General features: G+C 43.8%; 1 protein-coding gene across 1 annotated transcript in view; it reads left to right on the plus strand.

Annotated features, from left to right (window-relative positions):
• The window catches only part of GABRD (gamma-aminobutyric acid type A receptor subunit delta), a 34008-nt gene that overhangs the window by 11250 nt on the left and 4739 nt on the right, over window positions 1–18019 (plus strand). The window contains exons 2-6 of the mRNA XM_083752712.1: window positions 10906–11018; window positions 12572–12639; window positions 12797–13017; window positions 14149–14231; window positions 17514–17651. Coding sequence (XP_083608838.1) covers window positions 10906–11018; window positions 12572–12639; window positions 12797–13017; window positions 14149–14231; window positions 17514–17651 — 623 coding nt within the window. The remainder of the gene's footprint in view (window positions 1–10905; window positions 11019–12571; window positions 12640–12796; window positions 13018–14148; window positions 14232–17513; window positions 17652–18019) is intronic.

Genomic DNA, 18019 nt, shown 5'->3' on the forward strand with positions numbered 1-18019 from the left:
ACAGGAACACCATAACATTATGGTTTACATCGCAAAAAGAAAGAAAGAAAATAAATCCAATTAAAACTTGAAGCTTATGCTTTCCTTTTTAATGCTGTCTTAAAAGCCAGCTACCCAGCTGAGCTATGTTGAAAATGCAGCTTCATTTACTGCATTTACAGAATCCTTCACAGAAACCACATTTTCTGCAGTTCGTCAGATGTAGCCTGCAGAATCTGGGGAAAGATCTTTCAAACTTGGGCATTGTCCAGCTGAAAGCTAATAAACAAAAGGTGGCTTTGGAAAGCTACCTGCAGGGCAGAGCTTCTGCTTATTCAACTGTTCTGTTGTTTCTGTATTTTTATATCTTTCATCTCAAAGCCACCTGAGAAATATTTATATTTGAAGGGCAGCATATAAATTCTTAAAATAACTAAATAATGAACAAATGCATTTTTTCTTAAAAATAATTTTTATTACATTTTCAGTTTCACATCTTAAAATAAACATTAACATACTGTTAGATATCCAGTGACTTCCCTCCTCTTGCCTTGGTTCGTTTTAGTTATCTTTCATTCCTGCATATTTTGCTATAACCATTTTAGTCAGTTCTCCACTTTTATATCACTCCAACATTAATGACACTGTTGATTTTATCTTAAGCTGCCAAGCGTTTTCAGCTGTGTACAGTTACAGTGGTACCTCGGGTTACAGACGCTTCAGGTTACATACGCTTCAGGTTACAGACACTGCTAACCCAAAAATAGTACCTCAGATTAAGAACTTTGCTTCAGGATGAGAACAGAAATTGTGCTCCGGCGGCGCAGCAGCAGCAGGAGGCCCCATTAGCTAAAGTGGTGCTTCAGTTTAAGAACAGTTTCAGGTTAAGTACGGACCTACAGAACGAATTAAGTACTTAATCCGAGGTACCACTGTATTTTCCATATACTCAGTAAATATTTTCCACTCATCTTTGAATATATGTTCTTATTGCTCTCTTATTCTATATGTTAAACCTGCAAGCTTTGCATATTCTACCATCTTAAGTTGCCGGTCCTCTTTGCCTGGGACCTCCCTCACTTTCCATTTTGAGGCTAACAAAACTTAGGTCGCCGTTGTTGCATTCATAAATAAATTTTGTTGACACTTAGGATTTCAGTCTGGATTATTCCCAACAAAAAGGACTCTGGTCATATTAGGAAAGTTATTTTAAACATTTTTAAAACTCATTTCTCAATATTCTTTTACCTTTTTACATGTCCACCACATATGAAAAAAACGTTCCCTTCATTTCTTTATATTTCCAACACATATCTGATTCTGCTTTATACATCTTAGCCAACTCTGGGTCAAATACCATCTGTAAATCATTTTCATATCATTCTCTTTCAGTGAGTAATATGCAGTAAATTTCAAATCATTCTTCCAAAGTTTCCCCCAGAGGTTTAAATCTATGTTGTGTCCTGTATCCATTGCCCAGTGTGTCATTGAAGCTTTGACTAGCTTGTCTTTTGTTTCCCATTCTAATAAGAAGTTATACATCTTGAACAATAACTTATTGTTATTCTGTAATAATTGTCTTTCAAATTGTGAGCTTTGGTCCAGGAACCCATTTTTAAAATCTAACTTAAACATATCATGTAACTGATGATACTGTAACCAGTTGGAAACTTGGCCTCTTACATCTTGCATTGGTTTCAGTCTGGGTTCTCTCCCTGTAAGGTCCAACAGTTCCCTATAGGTCGCCCACTGTCTATCCATATTAACTCTTTTAATTGTAATTGCTTAAATGGGGGACACTCATAAAGCTGTTTTTCTTTCCAGCAAGTATTTATATTTCTCTCAAACTCTATACAAATTTGTTGTTGTTGTTTAGTCATTTAGTTGTGTCCAACTCTTTGTGACCCCATGGACCAGAGCACGCCAGGCACTTCTGTCTTCCACTGCCTCCCGCAGTTTGGCCAAACTCATGCTGGTAGCTTTGAGAACACTGTCCAACCATCTCGTCCTCTGTCGTCCCCTTCTCCTTGTGCCCTCCATCTTTCCCAACATCAGGGTCTTTTCCAGGGAGTCTTCTTTTCTCATGAGGTGGCCAAAGTATTGGAGCCTCAGCTTCAGAATCTGTCCTTCCAGTGAGCACTCAGGGCTGATTTCCTTCAGAATGGAGAGGTTTGATCTTCTTGCAGTCCATGGGACTCTCAGGAGTCTCCTCCAGCACCATAATTCAAAAGCATCAATACTTCCTAAGAATGTTGTCTGTAAAACTTTAGCTTTCCCATACCAAAGGCATGCCAGCCAAATTTTATATGACGGCCTTCCAAATGTCTGCATTTTCCAATACGATCCATTCCTTCAGTCAAGCTTCCTTGTAATACAATTGAAAGTCTGACAGGGCAAAGCCTCTTTCTTTTATGTCTATCAGAATGAAACCAACAAGCACCCCAGCACTGGCCATCCCACTTGTGTCTCTCTCGATTGCACTTGAATCTTGGTGCATGGGGTGGAGCGGGGTGGTGGTAGTGGTGGAGATGCACCTTGTGTATGGTGCACGTGCTTATAAATACACATGCACTGAATCCTGCAAATCCTCCTATTTCCAATGCTCCAGCTTAGAGGGTTAAATTCTGAGTAGTCGCTATGATAAATTACAGTATTTTCCCTAGTGTGTCTTTAAGCTAAAGAACCGACACCCTTTTTGCTTTTAACTCGACACAGGACAGGCTATTTTAGGGGAAATTAATGCAGTGTTACCCACAGGGAATAAATGTGTAAGCGTTTGTGTGTGTGTATGACAATGAGGGCACTGCAAGACTCCAAGTACACAAGGAATAAGACAGCCATGTGGGTCATTGGGGGAGGGAATGGAAAATGGAACAGAGGGTTCTTTTATTTTTGTGTGACAAATTCACTTATCCTTTGTTTAGGTGGTGTGATACTGAGCATTCAGCCCTCTAAACCCCTCCAGCAAACCATGGTATTTCATTCTTTAATTAAAAATAGAAACATAATCTCTTATACTTTGTTTGTAGGAAGAATCTGTATTTTTTAAAAGAAGAATTGAAGCATGTCTATTTGCAGATAATTTGTCACGTACTTCGTGCAATCTTTTAACCTAAGAGAAGAAAAGCTTTTTAAAATGTAGACGCTATATAGATCTAAAGAGTGTACTGTGTGGTGTTGCTTAAAGCTAGCAGGGAAAAGGAAATCTGGTGGGTTTTTTTGTTCTTGTTTTTTTTTTTGCATGTTTGCAAGGTTGCTGTGAATTAAGCCTAATGCTTTTTCAATTACATTTCAAAATATAGAACATATTTACAGTGAGCATCACTTAGAGTCAGGAATGGCAGATGGAAAGGGTACGTGAATTGCTCTGGATTATCCCAGAGGCCAATGCAAGAGAGAATTCATGCGGTGACCCCAGAATGACTGAGAGGATGTCCTAAAGAGGTGTGCTTTTAATGGTGGTGGAAATAGCACCAGGCCTTGCTTTGAGATGCTGATCTGTAGCAAACTGGTCCCAGGTAAGGAAAAGCAGGACGTTCTTCAGGATTTCCAATGAGGAAACACTGGCCCAGTGTTAGTCTTCCACAGGAAAAGCAAGGGCCCAGTTCAGGCCATCCCATCTCACCTTAATGAACTGATATGTCCTTTTCCTTAGGTGCTTTGCCCTTGCATTGCCTCTTCCCTCTTCCTTCTTAGCACACTCTGGTAACCCAGGAAGCCTTCAATGAACCATTGTTTTCAGGGTTGTCTTAAGCATATGCAGCATTAGGGTGGAAAGATCTGCCCGGCGCCCCCACCCCCAGTTTGCCCAGTCCCAGGTGTGCAGGAGGGCGGAGCCGGCCAGCCGCCTCAGCGTCTCGCTGGCTCAGTCGCCCCCAAACTCACGGCGCAGAGCCACCCGCAGAAGAGTCTGCTGCGGCACTCCAACCGATGGGCAGGCTCTCCCCTGGACTCAACTCTTGAGCCCCGGACTCTCGGCCTGGCGCCCCTGAGAGCCTGGCACCCGGGTGCCCCGCACCCCTAGTGCCTATGTGTAAGATGGCCCTGATTGTTTTTCCAGTTATATTCAAACAGGGAAACAATGGTTAGTTACACAGTATGGATGTCCTTTTAAAATGTGGCTCTTTGGGGAGGGAGTTGTTGGGTTGTTGCTTTTATTCTGATTATATATATATATATATATATATATATATATATATATAAATACACACACACACAAACACATAGTGGTACCTCGGGTTACAGATGCTTCAGGTTACAGACTCCGCTAACCCAGAAATAGTACCTCAGGTTAAGAACTTTGCTTCAGGATGAGAACAGAAATCACACGGCAGCAGGAGGCCCCATTAGCTTAAGTGGTACCTCAGGTTAAGAACAGTTTCAGGTTAAGAACAGACGTCCAGAATGAATTAAGTTCTTAACCCGAGGTACCACTGTACAGTCATACTTTGTGTTGCGTCCGCTTCGTGTTGCATCTTTTTGCGTTACATCCCGCGGCAACATGGAAGTACCGGAATGGGTTACTTCTGGGTTTTGCCGCTCGTACCTGCGCAGAGGTGCTAAATTGTGCTTTGCGCATGCGCAAAACGCCAAAACGTGCTGCGCGCCTGTGCAGACGCGCTTCAAGTTGCTGGCATTTCACGTTACGGATGGGCCTCCGGAACGGATCCCGTCCATAACACGAGGTACCACAGTATTGTGGTTTTTATGTTGATCTTTTCTGTGAACTACCCTGAGACCTCTGGTTATAGGGCGGTATATAAATCCAGCAAATATTATAACAACAACAACAACATGGAACTGTTTTAAATTTGGTAACCATCATTTCAGGATTTTGACATAATGGGAAAATGATGATTAACCAAAACCTATGGAGTTAATTATGATGTCCCCAGAAAGGGATAGACACAAACACACTGACATCCAAACCAGGAGAAATACTCTTTCACCGTAATTATTATACATACCGAAACTGGCAGATCCTTCCATCCCTAGGTGGGGGGAGAGGTTCTCTGTATTTTGCACTGAGTGGGCATTTGCTGAACACAGCCTCACCCTGCTAAGATCCTCTGCTGAGCTACAAAAACATCTCCAATAAAGGCATGTGACATTTATAGGAACTTGTAGTTGGGTGTGTCAAACTCTCTTAAAGCCTCCCAAGAAATGCTAATTTTGTAGTCAATCCTTATCAGCCATTCTTCATCACCCAACATATTTATCAGCCCCCATTAAATGGTGCAGAGAAATAGAAGGAGCATTTTGGCTTACTGGGATCTTGTTTCACTAACTGACATAGTTCCCTGCCCGCTCCTACCAACAGAATAAATTATGTAGAGCAGAATAAATTTTGCAAGACAAAATTATGCAAATGAGCTTAATTTATAGAGATCTTAGGTTTTCTTATGGTATTGCTTTTGAGTTGCCTTGGCATAGATCTGTTTATTTGTGCTGTTATATTTTTTACTCGTGGAGTATGTGCATTCTTGCTACAAGGGCATCACATTGATACAGAATTCTTTCAGAAACTTAAACTAATGAGGATGTGGGTGCTAAAAACCTAGGCAGGGGCCTGAGGGAACACGGAGTGATGCTTTTTTGAAACCTACACACCTCAAGGAGCTAGTCTATCACATCTGTAAGCCACCCATGAGGCAAGGTGAGGCTACTGCCTCAGGCGACAGGATGCAGAGGCGCAGCAGATCCAGCCTCCAAGGAATGAATCTCCCCGCAGTGGATACAACAAATGTGGAGGCCAGATCTGCTGCCTCCTTGGCATCCCCCACACAATGCCACCTTCACAGCGGCCCCTTGGCAAATAGGAGGCCTTGCTGGTCTCCTCCCATCCTTATTCCTGATGTAGAGCTTCACTCACTCCTTTCCTGGTGCGGAGATGTGTCATTTTGTAGTTTGCCTCAGGTGCCAAAATGTCTTGCACCAGCCCTGCTGTATGGCAGTGGAAGTTCCAGGAAGGCATGGTCAATTGAGAATCCATTCCTGACTAAAAAGTGGCATTGGGGTTATTTGTGCTGATGAGTGGTACCTCGGGTTAAGTTCTTAATTCGTTCTGGAGGTCCGCACTTAACCTGAAACTGTTCTTAACCTGAAGCACCACTTTAGCTAATGGGGCCTCCTGCTGCTGCTGTGCCGCCGGAGCACAATTTCTGTTCTCATCCTGAAGCAAAGTTCTTAACCTGAAGCACTATTTCTGGGTTAGCGGAGTCTGTAACCTGAAGCGTATGTAACCTGAAGCGTATGTAACCCGAGGTACCACTGTACATTTTAAAAAACACCAAACACCTGGAAACAGGTGGATGGGAAAACGTAAAAACATTAAAATTGGGGGAATTACATTTAAAACCTCTCTTGGTAAGGAAGTTAACCAGCTTTAGTTGATTCAGCAACTTTGTTCAATGCTTCAAGAGGAAAGGCGTGGTATAAGAAAAGGTGATTCATTTGTTTATTTTTTTTTAAATGAGAGTTTGACAGCAGCACTTAATGAATGGGGGACAAAATGTTGCTCAATCTCCAGCCTGCACCGCTAGAAAAACAGAGACCAATGTTGACAGCAAATCCTTGAAGTAATTTGATGAAATGTCCCTCCCTGGTCCTACAGTTCCTAAGGAACTATTACTTTTTGTTAGTTAGATTGGTGGCTGTTCCATCAGATGGTTAGGAGATGGTTTCCTAAAAGGTGGGAATCTCTCCCTGTTTTTAAATGAGATGCTCTACAGAGCTTGGGGAAAGATGCTCTCCCTTGTGAAAAGGAAGAGACGGGGTGGTGGGAGTGGTGAGTGAAGAAACCATAGTTTGTGATGGAGAGGGATGCATGGGCATAGTCAAGGGGTGGCAGATGGGGGCAGCTTCCCCCCTGCCCCGGATCCACAAATATTATTGAAAAGCATTGAAAGTACTCAATTATCTGAGATTCTGCCCCCCGCCCTAGCAGAAGCCTGCCCCCTGCAATGTCCTATTTACAGGGTATATTTACCCGTGGTTTCCCAGGAAAAGCTCAACAGATGCCAGCCTGGCCAGGATGGCTTTCCTTTTATACCTTCTGGGCTTGATGAGGCAGGTGACCCTCACCTGTCCTGAGCCTGCACCAGCTGAGGAATCGCACACCTTCTCCCAGAGCTTGCAAGCCCTACCTGGGTTCCTTGCTTTCCTTCCTGCAAAACTGACAGCTGTACGTTCTGGAATCCTGAGGTCAGAGATGGTGGTGGCCTGGCCATGACAACGGCTCAACAACTTTGGCTGCTCCCCCCCAACAAAAAACCTGGCTACGTCCATGGAGGGATGTACAGTGTTACTTCAGGTTACATATACTTCAGGTTACATACACTTCAGGTTACAGACTCCACTAACCCAGAAATAGTGCTTCAGGTTAAGAACTTTGCTTCAGGATGAGAACAGAAATTGTGCTCCAGCAGTGCGGCAGCAGTGGGAGGCCCCATTAGCTAAAGTGGTGCTTCAGGTTAAGAACAGTTTCAGGTTAAGTACGGACCTCCGGAACGAATTAAGTACTTAACCTGAGGTACCACTGTACATTGTTTTGAGTTTTTAAGAGAGCTCTCTTCCCTTCCGAGAGCTACAGTTCTCAGCGTGGTTTAACAATCCATCCCTCATCCCAGAGATGTCTGGGAATGGTAGCACTGTGAGGGGAATAGAGGTCTCCTAACATCTCTCAGCACCTTTAACAAACTATAGTTCCCATGATTCTTTGGAGGAAGCCATGACTGTGTAAAGGGGTATTTTCTGGTATAAATGCATGGTGCAGATGGAGCCTCTGCCAGTCAGTGTAAACAACACTGAGCGGGATGGACGAATGGTCTGACTTGCTGTAAAGCAGCTTCCCACGTTTCTAATTTATCTTGTGCTGCCTCTCTCCATAAAAACCCACGTTTTAACGAATGTCACAGAGGTTAGTAACCAACAGGGCATGACTTGCTGAACCTTTGAATACAGGGGAGACAGGTCAGAAAGAAATGCAAGGGTTGGATCTCTCTCTTCTTTCCCCTCTTTTCTCCCCCACCCCACCCCACATCCAGTGATGCCATTGCTAATGACAGCTCCTCACACAGTGGCTTTTATTAAACTCTGATGCGGTGACTGAATGCAGGGATGAATCACTCATCTTGGGATACATTTTCAATTCAGACATGCAGTATGCACTTGCCAAAGGGAGTGGGAATACAGAAGCAGACGGCTTTGTTTGGCTTTTTTTCCTTGTTATTGTTCTTTAAAAAAAAAAGCATTGTTTCATATACAGTGGTACCTCTGGTTAAGAACTTAATTCGTTCCAGAGGTCTGTTCTTAACTTGAAACTGTTCTTAACCTGAGGTACCACTTTAGCTAATGGGGTGTCTCGCTGCCATTGCGCCGCCGGCACGCAATTTCTGTTCTCATCCTGAGGTAAAGTTCTTAACCTGAGGTACTACTTCCAGGTTAGCAGAGTTTGTAACCTGAAGCGTTTGTAACCCGAGGTACCACTGTAGTGCAGTGGTGGGGAGACTCAAGCCCATGGGCCCTCCATGCAGCCTTCCAGACCCCTACATCGGGCCCACAAGTCTGTAAACCCCAGTTGCTGTTGTGCTCGGATCCTGTTTCTGGGCTTCCCACAGGCATCTGGTTGGCTTCCGTGAGAGCAGGATGTTGGACTGTATGGGCCATTGTTGGCCTGATGTAGCAGGACTCTTATTGCATTCTGTAAAGCTCTTCCATCTTTGACAACTCCACTAACAGCAGCTGATGGTGTCTGTGTTACTCAGAACATACATCCACAGAACGGTATCCCAAAACCCCCTGACGCTGTCTGCGCATCCATGGGAAGCCAGAGCACAATCGGCACAAAAGCTGAATAACACTTTCCGCCCTGTTTGTTTTGCAGAGCAATTCAAAGCATGGCCTTGTGGCATTAAATGCAAAAGACCAACTTCGGAAGTAGGTACTTTTGCTTCCTTTTTTGGGCCAGTGACACATGGAAGAAGAAGAAAGGGGAGTGGGGGGGGGAACCCCTAGGAAAGTTACGTAAGTCCCAAGACAGGAAATGCTTATGGTATATTCGACTACAGCCTTTCATCAATATTTAACAAGATTTCTCTCCTTCTACCCGCATTATTTCTTTTCAAGCGCTCTGCTTATTTCGGAGCCTGGTGGGAGCTGTTGCGCCAGATCTGAGGGCGGCTCTCATCTAATGTTTTGAGTTATGTAGCTCATGTAGCTCTGGAGCTTAACTCATTACCGGTTTTGAGGTCCAACAGTAAGTTATCTCTCCCACATCCAGGAGGGCCTTTGTAAAGGGAACTGCTGTCAGAAGGAGCTGCTCAGGGGATGTTAAGGACAGCGCTGCAGGATCAGACCCAAGGCATCTTGTTTCCCCACAATGGCCAATCGGATGCTTCTGACTGGGTACAGAATACTGCAGCCAGGCTACTGCCTGGGGTCAGTTAAATGTAGGGAGCATATTACTCCCCTGTCAAAACAATTTCACTGGTAACTGATCTGTTTCCAGGCACAATTCAACGTATTGATCATGAACTATAAAGCCCTATGTGGCTTGGGCCTGGGTTACCTGGAAGATTGTATCTCCCTTTATGAACTTGCCCGGGTGCTAAGATCCTCAGGTGAGCACCTTCTCCAGGCCCCATCAATATCAGAGGCACAGTTGTTGGTGACCTGCGAGAGAGCCTTTTCTGTAGCTGCTCCCATGTTGTGGGACTCCCTCCCAAGGGAGGTTAGATTGTGTCCCTCCTTGATATCTTTCTCTCAGCAGGCAGAGACCTTCCTATTCAGACAGGCCTTTGGGCAGTGTTTTCATGCTAGTTATAAATGTGTTTTATTGTATTTTAACTATTGTTTTCAACTGGTTTTCACACTGAGAGCCAGTGTGGTGTAGTGGTTAAGAGCGGTAGTCTTGTTGTCTGGGGAACCGGGTTTGTGTCTCCGCTCCTCCACATGCAGCTGCTGGGTGACTTTGGGCTAGACACACTTCTTTGAAGTCTCTCAGCCCCACTCACCTCACAGAGTGTTTGTTGTGGGGGAGGAAGGGAAAGGAGAATGTTAGCCGCTTTGAGACTCCTTAAAGGGGTGAAAGGCGGGATATCAAATCCAAACTCCTCCTCTTCTTTTTCTTGGTTTGTTAGAATTATTTTGTATTTCAGAGCTATGTTTTTGAAGTTTTGAAAGCCACATTGAATCCCATCTTGGGAGACAGCCGGGATATATATACATTAAACAAATAAGTGATACCCCTCTCCCATGGTCTCCCCCCTTTGCAATCGGTAGTCAGAGGAATTATCTAGGACAGGAATGGGGAACCTCAGGCCCAGATGTCAAATGTGGCCCTCCACGCCCTGGCTCTCAGAATTGTCCCCAAAGCCACACCCTCTCTTTTTAGGCTACACCCCTTGCCTGCCCTGTCTTGAGTGTTTTTGGCAAGCTGAAATGTGTCCTTGAACCCTTATCATTCCTCTTACTTGTCTAGAGGGAGAACAGAGCACAGGTAAAGTTCTCAGGTACAACAGGTTCCTGCTGCAAAAGTCCTGCCCCAACACACAGACTCCTGCCACTGCCAGCCAGTGTGGATAGTACAGTGGTACCTTGGGTTACATACACTTCAGGTTACATATGCTTCAGGTTTCAGACTCCGCTAACCCAGAAATAGTGCTTCAGGTTAAGAACTTTGCTTCAGGATGAGAACAAAAATTGTGCTCTGGCGGCGCGGCAGCAGCAGGAGGCCCCATTAGCTAAAATGGTGCTTCAGGTTAAGAACAGTTTCAGGTTAAGAACGGACCTCTGGAACGAATTAAGTACTGAGGTACCACTGTACTGACCTACAGTTACCCAATGGCCTGACTTGGAATAACTTGGCAAATTCCTGTGTTCTGATGACATGTCCCCCCCCCCCCCTCTTTTTTAACAACAACACAGAGCTATGAACGACATTGGAGATTACATCGGGTCAAACATAGAAATATCTTGGTTGCCCAATTTGGACGACCTGATGAAAGGGTATGCAAGAAATTTCAGGCCTGGAATTGGAGGTAAGATTCTGGCTGATGTCGTTAAAACCACCCTGGGAATTGTAGCTCCATGAGGAAAATAGGGCTCTCCCAGAAACATTCAGCACCCTTAACAAACTACACTTCCCATGTTTCTTTGGAGGAAGTTGTTGACTGTTTAAAGTTGTATTTTACTTCTTAAGATGTACAGTGCAGATGGGGCCTAAGCTGGATATGGCTCATTTTTTAAAACAAACAAACAAACAAACAAACAAACAAACAAACAAACAAACAAACAAACAAACCATGAAACAATTTGCATTGCAGCAAGGAAGCATATATCTGTGGTTACGGGGCAAATTTCAACAGAATATTACCACAGGCTCCTGATTTGGATTGGTGGATATGCCATGGATCAGGACCGGACAGTCTTTTCTCCACATGCCTAAACGTGTATCTGATGTATAGTGACAATGACAACACAACAAGTGTTAACACTTGGGTTAACTCTGGAAACCACATGTGAGGCTGTGGAGGTGAAAACTAAGTAGCCAGTATAAGTCTGAGCCTGTATAGGATAGTTGTGGAGGGTTTTGCAGTTGCCAAACAATATACCAACCTGAAACGTGAGTATTAACAGTTTAAGCTTTTCAGAAAGTCCTGGAACCATGGCTTTTAAAAATTGCCATTGTCCAATCAAATGACAAAGTTGGATGAGGTAAGGGCACCAGCTTCCGAATATAGGTGGAGGAGAGGGGGCTTTGCTTTGTTCTTGTTTTTATTTGTTCCTTTTTTTATTAAGTATTTTGTGTTGGCTATCTTGTATTTTTATGCTGTGAACCACCCTAAAATCTACGGATGAAGAGCAGTCTACAAATTTAATGAAGAAGAATAATCATGCGTAGTTTGGCCCTTAGGCTTTGTTAATGGCACAAAAGCCCCCATTTGGACACCATCAGGTGGCAGGTGGAGAAGCAGTCACAATTCCCTCAGTTTCACTGACGGGGGTTCTACTTGCAAATTGTGTAACTCCTGTTTTAAAAGCTGCACGGGTTACCAGTTTGTTGCTGGGCCTGATTCAAAGTACGGACCCCTGGAAGATTTAGGTAGGCCTCAAATATATGAAAGACTGCCTCTTCACCAATCTCCCGGGATGTTAAGAATTGCCAGTTTGGCCTTTCTTGGTAGTTTCACTACCCTCAGAAAAGCGGGGCATTGGTGGCCCGGGACGGAAGGGGCCTTCTCTGTGGTAGCCCCTAAATTGTGAAGTTGCCTCCCCGTGGACATGCCTTCATTATATCTTCACTGAGCCTCTTCATTGTACAGTACACATCACTTTATCCTGGCCTGTGGCTTCTTGCAGTTAACGTGCTTTGCTTTGTGGGACCCTCCTCTTTTGCTGAATGTAAACTTTTGTGTACTGTTTTGAAAGGTTTCCCTTGCTTTATAATAGTGATGGTTTTTTTTCCTTTTTAAAGGCTAAGCTAATATTCTATTGTTGTAACCTGCCCTGGGACCTTATGGTGAAATGGGGAGTAAGAAATCTCATAAATAAAATTAAATAACCCCCTCTTTTTTTCTTTCCCCTAATTCAGGCCCCCCTGTTAACGTTGCTCTAGCCATTGAAGTTGCCAGCATTGACCACATATCAGAAGTCAATATGGTAAGTTGGCGCTTGAAGAAAAATAACGCTGCCGTGTCGTAAGATCCAACATTTTTCGGGGGTGGTGATGGGTGGGGAATAAAGATATATGTTTCTCCAGATTATGGAATTGTGGGAAATTTTAATGGCAGCCAGTGGTGGTGATTCTTGTCCTCAGGAATACACAATGACAGTCTTCCTGCATCAAAGCTGGCGCGATGACCGGCTGTCGTACAATCACACCAACGAAACCCTGGGCTTGGACAGTCGCTTTGTGGATAAGCTGTGGCTGCCGGATACCTTCATCGTCAATGCCAAGTCTGCCTGGTTCCATGACGTCACTGTGGAGAACAAGCTCATCCGGTTGCAGCCTGATGGAGTCATTCTGTACAGCATCAGGTAAAACAGAAACTTCATGAGGAAGAGTGACCTTTTGTGCTGGGTAATTAGATGGCAACCTTTGCTGGGTTTTAGGTGGTTTCCCAAGTGCTGCATATAGTTCAGGCCACGTGTGTCTGTGGGCAGCTACCAGTTGGCCTTTGATCAGCCTTGTGCGGTTCCACTAGATTCAGAAGGATCTGTAGTTCATGCTGATGTTTACTTGCACTTGTATAGGCTGGTGAGGCTCTTGAGAAGCAGAAAGTCACCAACTCACCAGTCACCATTAGTGCTGCCTGCCCCACCAACTTGTTGGAGGGGCTGCTCAGGTGTTGGGTTCATATAAGCACATGTGGCGGACCTGCAATAGGGGAGCCACATTCTGAGGGGAATTATTCAAAGATATTAGGGAGCTAACCGGACAAAACACAGTAAAAGGCCTGGAATTTGCATTACATAAAATTTACCTATGAGACAATATGACCCTGCATTTTAAGCACATTTTTAAAGTTTTAACTGGCCAGGTAGGGTGGGATGGCGTTATTTAAGAATCTTATGTTTTAATTGTTGCAACCTGAACTGCAACCTTAGGCTGAAGAGTGAGTAATAAATTGTAGTAGTCAAATCATCATCACCATCCAGCTTTTAGCAGCAGCCAGGCTAGTAATAACTAGATACTGGAAATTATTAGAAGGTGCAACATTTACCACAAGGTATTTTTAAAAAGCCTGGCAATTTTGCATGAACAGAAAAATTAACCACTAAACTAAAAATAGCAAGGAGAATGAATTGAAAAGGCACATTTTGGGTAGATTAACATGCTTTTATTATGTGCAGTGCAGAGGAGGAGAACGCAGGACCTTCTCCACTTTATAAAGTTTTGTTTGCTATCATTGCAGGCAGTAAAAGAAATTGCCACCCTACTGGAAATATGACAATTTAAGGGATAAAAGTTCTGATGTAATCCAGACTCATGTCTTAAAAAATGGTGGGAGGGTGGGTTTTTGTTTTAACACTGCTTCTTGTTGTTTTGTAGTATAAAACAGTAATAATAATAATAATAATAATAATAATAATAATAATAATATTTTTAATGGCAAATGTTAGCCTATATGTAATGGTGGTTTTTGTTGCTGTCTTCATTTTGGATAGAATCACCTCAACGGTGGCCTGTGACATGGACCTTACCAAGTACCCTATGGATGAGCAGGAGTGCATGCTTGATTTGGAGAGCTGTGAGTTCAATTCTGAGGTTTTCTATTTTAAAAAGGGCTTCTCAGATGGGAGAGCAGGGAGTGGAGGAGATAATTTCCTTCTCACAGGGTAGCCTTGGCCCAGAGTGCAAACCCCTTAATTATTGGAGCAGGAGCAGGGAAAGCACAGCTCTCCCAGCTCCCAACATCCCTGACCATTGGCTATGCTGTCTGGTGTTGATGGGAGTTGGAGTCCAACGGCATCTAGAGCATGCAAGGATAACCTTTAGTGCTCCAGCTGTGGCTGGAATACAGCTCCCAACATCCCTGACATTTGCAGAAATGTGCATATTAGGAAAGATTCGCCCTGAAATGCTGCAAAATTTTCACGGACTTGTTTTTGTTTTATCCCAAACTAACGTGGAAATGTGGATAACTGTACTTAAAGAGTGGAAAAAGAAGAAACCGAAATTAACAGATTTGGCCCTACCTGGAGTTTATTTGAACGTTTTTAGTGGGCTTCCTGTAACTCAAGGCAGCTTACAGCAAATGTCCACATTGCAACTCTGTCTAAATGTGGTTTCGTCACAGAGCTTCTGAAATCTGGCTGGTGGTGGGATGGCAGGTTAAATGGTGCTATGCATGGCCTGATGGCACCATGGAAACGCTGTTGCACACAGTTTAATGCCAGGATGGCCTGGATGCTATTTCTCTAGGCCTGAATAGCTGTGCACTAGAAAGCATTAGAGCGGATTGTACACTGGTGCAAGTTTTCTCCTCCTCCTCCTCCTCCTCCTCCTCCTCCTCCCTTTCATTTCATTTTTAGCACTGACTGTTTTCTGAGCAATTAAGCACAATACATTTTTATCCCACCAAATATAGCAATCTGCAGTTCTTTTTACTTATGCAATCAGTAAATGCAGAGGCAGCCAGAGAATGAGGCGGCAAAATTTTAGTCTGCTGGCGAGTTTTTACAGAGGGCTTGGATTTTAATTTAATTTTGCAGATTGTGTTTATAGAGCAATAATCACAAGGAGAAATGAAGCCTCTTAAAACAGATTAAAAAAAGGAAAGTTGGTTCTCCATGGGAGTGGGGGCGGTTTAAAGACAAGCGAGGAGTTTTGTTTTGTGGGGAGGGGGATGTTGATGTAGAAAATGGACAGGTGAGCCAAGCACTTGAAGAGTAGCAATTTTGCTCAAGTGAGTAGCAATTTTGCACAAGTGAAGAGAAGCTTTAATTTTATTTCTTGCAGAAATATTTATTTCTTACAGAAAAAGCTGTAATTTTATTTCTTAATATATACCTTGCCTTTTCCTGTGAATGTTGGGGTAGGGAAGAGGTGGGTGAATCTGCCAATATCAGTTTCTTATTTTTCATAGAATCATAGAATTGTAGAGCTGGAAGAGACCCCAAGGGTCATCTAGTAGACACCCTGCGATGCAGGGATCACAAAAAAAAAAGAATCCCTGACAGATGGCCATCCAATCTCTGCTTTAAATCCTCCAATGAAGGAGAGCCCTTCACTTTCCAAGGAAGTCCATTCCACTGTCAAACAGCTCTTACTGTCAGAAGGTTCTTCCTAATGTTTAGTCGGCATCTCCTTGCTTGTAATTTGAATCCACTGGTTCGAGTCCTACCCTCTGGAGCAGCAGAAAACAAGCTGGCTGCATCTTCCACGTGACAGCCCTTCAGATATTTGAAGATGGCTATCATATCGCCTGTCATAGAATCATAGAATCATAGAGTTGGAAGAGACCACAAGGGCCATCGAGTCCAACCCCCTGCCAAGCAGGAAATACCATCAGAGCACTCCTGACATATGGTTGTCAAGCCTCTGCTTAAAGACCTCCAAAGAAGGAGACTCCACCACACTCCTTGGCAGCAAATTCCACTGTCAAACAGCTCTTACTGTCAGGAAGTTCTTCCTAATGTTTAGGTGGAATCTTCTTTCTTGTAGTTTGGATCCATTGCTCCGTGTCCGCTTCTCTGGAGCAGCAGAAAACAACCTTTCTCCCTCCTCTATGTGACATCCTTTTATATATTTGAACATGGCTATCATATCACCCCTTAACCTCCTCTTCTCCAGGCTAAACATGCCCAGCTCCCTTAGCCGTTCCTCATAAGGCATTGTTTCCAGGCCTTTGACCATTTTGGTTGCCCTCCTCTGGACACGTTCCAGTTTGTCAGTGTCCTTCTTGAACTGTGGTGCCCAGAACTGGACACAGTACTCCAGGTAAGGTCTGACCAGAGCAGAATACAGTGGCACTATTACTTCCCTTGAAGTAATAGTGCCACTGTCAGTGGCAAGTAATTGTCAGTCTTCTCTTCTCCAGACTAAACATACCTAACTCCCTCAACTCTTCTCCATATGGCTTGGTTTCCAGATCCTTTATCAACTTAGGGCTCATCCACACTTCCTCTTGTCCCACTACTTTCCCCAGGGATGACCGCTCTTTAGCACTCAATTGGAGCAAATGGCAACCTGGTTTTCCACAGATTGCAGTTCTGATCTAGAGCTAAAGAGTGGGTTTTGCCTGGGAAAGGAGTGTGACAAGGAGGAAACAGCTCAGACCCATGCCTAGAAAGTCCGGGTCAACCAGACCCATGCTTTCTGGGTGCAGGAGAACCAGTAGTGTGGATGGGCCCTTAGTCATCGTCCCCTGCATACATTCCAGTTGGCTCATATATTTCTGTCTTTCCAATCCTCTATGCATTAGCTTGCGATTCTCTAAGTTAAAAAAAAATGTCATCATGAAAATTCATCATGCATTTTTGTGTGAGTTTCTTTTAATGCACACATTTTAATGCAGTTTTGCCTAAGGGTGAGCTCCTGTTGCTCGGTCCCTGCTCCTGCCCACCTAGCAGTTCGAAAGCACATCAAAGTGCAAGTAGATAAATAGGTACCGCTCCGGCGGGAAGGTAAACGGCGTTTCTGTGCACTGCTCTGGTTCGCCAGAAGCGGCTTAGTCATGCTGGCCACAAGACCCGGAAGCTGTACACCGGCTCCCTCGGCCAATAAAGCGAGATGAGCACAGCAACCCCAGAGTCAGCCACGACTGGACCTAATGGTCAGGAGTCCCTTTACCTTTACTATTTTCTTAAAAGGGGTGGGTGATGGGAAGAGAAGCATGAGAACACCTTGCTTGTTTCCAGGTTGGTTAGCTCTGATACACTGAACTGGGTTCATTAGGTTTGAAGTGGGCCAGAAAGCATTAACCAGTGGGACCAGTAAGAGAACTGTGGCCATGGATTCTGAGTGTTTCATCTTGAGCATGTTCTTATCTTTCCCCGTATCCCTGTATTTATTCAGTTTCTTTTGACAGATGGCTACTCCTCAGAGGATATTGTCTACCACTGGTCTGAAAACCAGGATCAGATCCATGGACTGGATAAGCTGCAGCTCGCTCAGTTCACCATCACCAATTACCGGTTTGCTACAGAAGTGATGAACTTCAAATCTGGTAAACAAAGCTTCCAGTCCTTTTAAAAGCCTTGCAGGGATGGGACTGGGTAACATCCAACTAGGTTTTGCCCAGAGTTAGGGAAGGAAAGACCTCTTGATATTGTGATCTTTCCAAACTTAAATTTAGTTCTCCACATTTTTGAGCAATTTGAGATTTAAAAAGAAAAATCTTCATGATAATTCATCAGCATTCTAATGATGTGCACATTTTTGTGTGCAGTTTTGACAAACATGTGCATTCACACGTAATATACACATTTGCATCAATTTCCACTACAGTAATATTAATTTAATCATATGCATTTTAGTTGATTAATTGATCTTTGCAAGTTAAATCTACATATATTTTTTCCCTTACAAATAAAA

The sequence above is a fragment of the Podarcis gaigeae genome (genome assembly GCF_964106915.1).
Source record: "Podarcis gaigeae genome assembly, chromosome: 8".
Lineage (NCBI taxonomy): Eukaryota > Metazoa > Chordata > Lepidosauria > Squamata > Lacertidae > Podarcis > Podarcis gaigeae.